The sequence below is a fragment of the Bidens hawaiensis genome, unplaced genomic scaffold (assembly GCF_021521415.1).
Source record: "Bidens hawaiensis isolate Kalapana, Puna unplaced genomic scaffold, B.hawaiensis_p1.1 tig00024628_1, whole genome shotgun sequence".
Taxonomy (NCBI): domain Eukaryota; kingdom Viridiplantae; phylum Streptophyta; class Magnoliopsida; order Asterales; family Asteraceae; genus Bidens; species Bidens hawaiensis.
This window is the reverse complement of record NW_027493891.1, coordinates 266782-273863: the sequence shown is the minus strand read 5'-3', so window position 1 is coordinate 273863 and position 7082 is coordinate 266782. Positions and strand designations below refer to the sequence as shown.

The window sequence follows — 7082 nt, the reverse complement described above, 5'->3', positions numbered from 1 at the left end:
TGGCTATTTATAGGCAACCCCCATTCGTTGGACACACACTAGCAAATGGGGCTTCTCAACTAGCGAATGGCCTCCCATTCGCTAAACAGACTTAGATAATGGGCTCTCTAGTAGCGAATGAGCTACCAAATCCTATGCGCATGGGCTCCAAGGCTGCAAATGGGCTGTCATACACTAACATCCCTACCGTATGACACTTAGTCTAACAAATGGACTCCATTCACTAAACATGCTTAGCGAATGTGCCATGTTACATTATAATACAATGATTAAACTACCCCTAGCCTATTCAATCAACTGCGAACACTAAATCATGCACTAACAGTCCACCCAGGTTAGAAAATTTAGTTTTTTTTTTCAAAAGATGTGAATTTCTTAGTTTTTCAATGGTTTTACCAATGCTCGGGTTTTTACCGACGCCCGAGTTTCCGCACTCAGGTTTTACTAGCGCCCAACTTTACTGACAACGCTCAGCTTTACCAACGCCATGTTTTAACCGATGTAACAAACATAACCGATACTGGCCGATTTCACATCGACTCACTGTCGTAACGTTCTGGTTTTACCAACGGCTTGAATTTACCGACCTAATAAACGTTATTTAAATATTTTAATTTTTTATATGTTAATTCGACGAAATTATTTTTCAATTTAGTTTTGCTACCGTAATAGAAACATAACAAATACAAACCGAGTTCGTGTTTACATGTCCTCGTAAAAAAAAAAAATTTGAAGTTGTTTAGCCGTACAAGGATCAAAAGTGTCAAGGGACTGAAAGTGTAACTTAGAAAGCTATTCGACCGCCATTTCAAAATTCAAACTTATTCTTTATCTGTCTGTCGAACGGCCTCTCCTCTCTCTGTGCAGTGGTTGTTTACGCCCCCCACTCCTTGACACCATTTCTGGTACGTTAAGCTTATTATTATTATTATTATTTGAATTATTATTATTATTATTATTGTTATTATTATTATTATTGTTATTATTATTTTCTGGCTCAAAACCTTCAAAGGGTTGTTAGGTTCGGGTCGGAACTTGATATTTGCATTTCTAGATATCAGGGCACTTTTTATATAAACCAAATCCGCCTCCTTTTATTTTGACAGGTTTGATGGCTGAGGCGATTGCATTCAACAGTTATGAAGAGGCTCGTAGGCAGCAACTTCTCGAGAACAAAAGGCGGTTCGACGATTTGGGGATCTTTAAAATCTCCAAAACTCTTTCAGACCTCTCAAAATCTGAAAGCAAGTCTAAGGTAGTGACTGACTGACTGTATTTTCCACACTTTGATTGCATATATGTTTGATGACAAATTTTTTTTTTTTAATTATGTGTTTCAAGCAGCAACACCAAGCTAAACCAAAAATCAGAAATGGTCCTGTAATAGAACCGAGGCGTTCAACTCGTGCACGCAATCCCATTGTTTCATATCAAGATGATGTAAGTTTAGTCTGTTGTTTACTACTTTAGTTAATAAGAAGCAAATAAGTTACATTGGATGGTGTTTGCAAGTTCGTTGATATTCTAAACGTGTGATTCACTAACTTGAACTTACTCCAATCATAGTTATCAATAGCGAATAGTGGTCAATACCGACGACCCACCTATACGCTACTTAGTGATAGCGATGAAACAGCAGGGGCTGTATGATGTTTAGCGATAAGGTATTAGAATTTTTTTATTTTTATATTTTTAAATAGGATTTTCATTCACAAAATTGAGTTTTTACGGCGTAACTGGTTGAGTTTGGTGCTCTTTAATCGATTTTAATGCCAACAAAATCAGTGTTTTGATATTTCAAAAAACAAAAAAAAACCTAATTATTGCTATGTCATGCTATTAAGGCGCTAAATACAAAATAGTGGGAAAAGACTTGTACGTTATAAAGCGCGCTATAGCGAGCACTATTCTTGCTATTGACAACTATGACTCCAATTAAAATCACACATAAATATCCAAAGTACATTCTAAAAAACCATTATCATTGCATCCAACATTTCAATAAACATGTGTTTATGTTTGTTCGTTTATTAAATGAACGAACGTAAACGAACTTTCCATTGAACAGTTCACTAAATGTTCGGTTCGTTTATAAGTCTAGAAGCATGATGTAATAGAAAAACATTGCATGAATTCAACTCCATTAAATTTGTTTCTAAATTTCTTGTTTGTACAGGTTGATATAGGTCTCCCAACAATAAGGAGATCAAAATCAAGTTCATCATGGGCAAGGTTTAAACTTTAAATAACTTTAATAAATTTGTGATAACATAAAATATTGCCACTCATTATATATGTTTTCAGTTATCTTGCGAGACCATTGGAAGAAGTTAGAATGGCTTCATATGAAGCAAGGGTTAAAGCAATGAAGTCTGCAGAAAAACTTCAAAGCAATTTGCAGTCTGAATATCCGTCTTTTGTAAAGTCAATGGTCCGGTCTCATGTTTACAGTTGCTTTTGGTTGGTAAGTAACAAACATTTTCAATTACAAAGCTCAAATCAGAAAAGGGATTCAAAATAGTTTAATACTGTAATCAGATTTGCTTTTTTGCTCATGGTTTACCTGATAAATTATGCATAATTTTTGTTTATTGAAAAATGGAAAGAAAGTGTTTGCAGGTCAACCCAACTAGAAAGTGATCAGTTTCAAGCTGCATTTTTGTTTTGACTTGTTACCTTACGCGTGCATAACGACACTTCTAGAATCTAGGAAGTTATAATCTCAGTTACTATTGTAAACAAACTGAACGAACAAAAGCGATTATACGAATAGGGTTTTCTAGTTCGTGTTTGTTCGTTCATTAAGATAAAATGTGTGTTCATGTTCGTTTGTTAACACTATAAACGAAAGGTTCACGAACGTAAACGAGAGAACATAACTGAACATAATAGCTTAACTAGTTACTACAAGTAACTATAAATGACAATGTGCTGGGCCTAAAAAGTCATCAAAACTAGACATGTGTTCATGATACGTACCCACAGATCTGGTCAACCCATTTGACTCAAATAGGACAGTTGCCTATGCCTTAGTCATTTACCATAATTGGAGGAGCTAATTATCTATACCTTCTCTGTTTTTAAGTATCACAGATGTTAAGGTTAGGGGAGTCTATGTTTATGTTTTGGGTTTCTTAACCTTTAATCAACTTATGTATTACCTGTTTGGTTAAATTTTACAAATCTTTAAAGGGGCTACCCCAAAGATTCTGCAAGACTCATCTTCCGAAGTCAACGGTGAACATGGTTCTAGAAGATGAAGATGCGAATGAATATGAAGCAGTGTTTATCAGCTCAAGAACTGGACTCAGTGGTGGATGGAGAGCATTTGCATTAGAACATAAATTGGATGATGGTGATGCTTTGGTTTTTGAATTGGTTCACCCAACAAGATTCAAGGTACATGTTTTATTACTTTAACTAGCTTTAAAACCCGTGTGATGAATGGGATGCTTAAATAAATTAAAATAAAATTAAGCTATATAAATTAAATCATCATCATCATAATCATCGTACTCAGTATATCCCACCAATAGCAAAGCTATGATAGAGTCTGAGGAGGGTAAGATGTAGACAACCTTACCTCCACTCTTTAGGAATAGAGAGGCTGCTTCCGATGACACCCCATAAATTAAATGATTATTATTATTTTTTTTAAATTTATGTCTTATCAGAATATATGGTTTTATAACTTCACCACGTATTCGTAGAATGTTACATTAGAAAATATAACTTTAACTTATATGTGACGTTGAATGAATATGTAAGGATAAAGCTGTTATTCGTTTGTAATTTCTATTGTATTTGTCATCTTAGATCTATAAATATCGTTCATTTAATTTGATCACATTCATCTCATACACTTAAAAGTGTATATAAATTGATTTAATAAAAAAAAGTAGATATGATTTCATCATAATATAAATTAATTTGATTATATGGGCATAAATACTCACATATTTTTAACTCGTATTATTTAGGTATTTAGTTATTTGATGAAATGACTGATTGATATTTTTTGATTACAGTGACATAAATATATTTTTGTTAAAAATAAAAAAATAGTTTGAGCGGGAAATTAGGCTAAGAATGAATCATCAAGTGACGTGTCCGCAATTATTTTCTTTTGCTAACATATTTTTGGTTTATAATTTGATCTTTAAAATGAGTGTAATCTTAATGCTTTGAAAGTTGTCCATCCAGAGTGATTTGTTAATGAATACAACATTCAAAATCTGTTCATTCAAAAATTAGTTTATAACTGTAAGTATATAGTTCTTGTAATGGGTTTCTATTATTTTTAATAACCCATCATAATTTTTCGTTTTAAATTTGTGAAGTCTACACTTTTACTATGTGTTAAAATGTCGATTTCTATTTATAAAAAAGTATATTACTAGATTGTAAAGCAGTTTTTAAAAGCATTTTTAAATTTTTTTACAAGTGACTTTTTTCTTTTTAAAAGAATTTAAAATTTTATCATTATTATGTTTTTCAAATGGCCTTTTAAGACATTAATATAAATACAGGGGTGTTCAGTATTCGAATCGGACTCGAATAACTCGAAATTTGATTCGACTCATACTCGAATTTGACAGTTCGAATTCGATTTTCAGTCATTCGAATTCGATTCGAACTCGATTTTAGTAATCGAATTTCGAATCGATACGAATTTATAATCATAAATTCGTATTCGATTCGAAATTAGAATTCAAATTATACATTTTATTTTTATTTTTTATATATATATATACACACACACTTATGAAAAGATAAACTATATAAATCTTTTGAGTTATAAAGATTTAAAATAAAAAGTTAATCATTTCGGTTAATAATTAATGTAATTGGACATTACTATTTTGAATATTTAGGTTGTGGTAACTTTAAATGATTTATTTATTTTATAGACTTGTATATTTTGTTGTTAAAAAACTCAAATTTATAGTGGCTTTGAAATTGAAATATATTTTTTTAACTAAATTCGAATTGATTCGAATTTGATTCGAACTTCATTTTCGAATCGAATCAAATTAGCTATCCTGAATTCGATACGAATCGAATTTGTCGAATCTATATCATATTACAATAATTAAAGCAGTATAAACCCTTTATGTAATCATTATAACATATTAATTATTTTAATTATGCAGATTTACATAGTCAAAACATCATATGATGATGATGATACATCTAATGAAAAGGAAGAAACTGATGTAACCGATACGAAAGCGGCATCAAAGAAGTGCAAAACGACACTTGACAACTCAGCAGAAAACGTGAAAACAGTCAAGAAACCAGCTACAAAACGCGGCGGTCAACCTGAAAAGTCAAAGGAAATTGTGACGGGTACACGGCGTTCTACGAGGAACCGAAATGGGAAGTGAATCTTAAAAATGGAATTTTAGGAAATTTTGATGTTGAATTTGTTGGTTATTGTGGTCATGGAGTTTCAAACTTGTAGTAGTTGATGGTTTTTGGTTAATTATGTTTTAAATTGACCACACACTTTCATAGTTTTATCTAGTATTATGAGAAAAGATCAAATAAGAAGTTTGGTTTTCTTAAGAAGGTTAGGAAGGAGGGTATTTTAGTCTGTTATCTTAATATTGAAACCCACTTAATTTAATTTCAAAAACCCATTTAATTAAAACCCACTTAAATTTTCACTCATCTCCTACAACTACCACCGTCCACCGCCACCACCTTGCCGGAAAAGTCTTCGAAAATTTCGCCGGAAAATAAAACACTATGAAAAACACAATGAAAAAGACACAATGGAAAAAACACTATGAAAGTAAAAACACAATGACAAAAACACAATTAAATAACACAATGTAAAAAACACAATACAAAAAACACTATGAAAAAATAAAATATAATTGTATAACACAATTTTGTAAAACACAATTATGATAAAGCACACTAATTATGATAAAACACACCTTGTAAAAACCCATGATTTTTTTTTTATTTTTATTAAGCAATATGATACTCATATAAAAGATAAAAAAACACTCGTTTTTATGGTGAAATTGTTTTGAAAAAAAAATGTCGTATAAAAAAGTTATGGACGTTTTAAAATGATGGGAGTATTTGACATGTGCCTTGTATGTGGAGAGAGAAAGTCAACAAATGTGTTATCTCTATTATGCCCTTACCCTTGTTTTACACTTGATCTCTCTAATCTAATCTCAACCATTCAATTCTCAAATAAATTGACAAGATTATTTCATATCCTTCCTAGAAAAACTAATCTTCTTGTTATAACTCAATTATATTATTATCCATGTGTTTCCTTTCCTAATATATTATTGATTATTTTAGCTTTTCTATCAATTGTTTTCTATCCTTAAAAATTTTTATTTATTAATATTTGTAAATAGTTTTTGCTTGACTTTCCAAATGTAGCTAGTAGTACAAATACAAAGAGATTTTAAATCATTATTGGAGCTAAAACAAATGTCAAGGTGAAAATAAAGATGACTCAAGCCATTTTTTTTATGGGACCATTTAGAAATGTAGGAATGAGGTTACTTTTAACAAGTGGTTTCAAGGTGGAGTTTTGGAGCTAATTAAGGAGGATGCGTGCCTGTGCCATTAGTTAAAAACTAGAATGGAGCTGATCAAGGTGGAGTTCTGGTAATGTTTTTTTTTTCCGTCTTTGTAGTTGTTTTGTTGCTGGTTCGTTTGGGTTGGCCCTAATTTCAGCTAACCCATTTGGGCTTTGTTTATAATATACGATAGTTCAAAAAAATAAAAAGAGTAAAGTGTCATTTTCGTTTTTGTGGTTGGGCAAATAATGCGAATTTAGTCTAAAAAGTTTATTTTTTGCATAAGGACCCTCCATGTTTCTCAATTCTTGCCAAATACATCGAAATCACTAACCCCGTTAAATTTAATCGTTAAGTCAGGGATAGACACGTATTTCATTCTTTCTTTATTATAATACTTATTTCAGTAAACTGCGGTTCCGTCCCTGTGGTTGTTCAAATATGCGGTTTTAGTCCAATTGTTTCAAGTTTGCAATATGCGTCCCTATCAAATTTGCGATTTTCGTCTTTATAGTTTCATTTCACTTG

The 7082-nt window shown here is 31.6% G+C and overlaps 1 protein-coding gene across 1 annotated transcript; it reads left to right on the top strand.

Annotated features, from left to right (window-relative positions):
* Positions 1 to 1101: 1101 nt before the first annotated feature.
* Positions 1102 to 5527, top strand: LOC143569649 (putative B3 domain-containing protein At5g58280). Its single transcript, XM_077055512.1, has 6 exons — positions 1102 to 1255; positions 1345 to 1440; positions 2177 to 2232; positions 2305 to 2464; positions 3193 to 3399; positions 5154 to 5527. Exons 1-6 carry the CDS (start codon positions 1112 to 1114, stop codon positions 5385 to 5387), a joined length of 897 nt encoding a protein of 298 aa, XP_076911627.1. The 5' UTR covers positions 1102 to 1111; the 3' UTR covers positions 5388 to 5527.
* The last annotated feature ends 1555 nt before the right edge of the window (positions 5528 to 7082 follow it).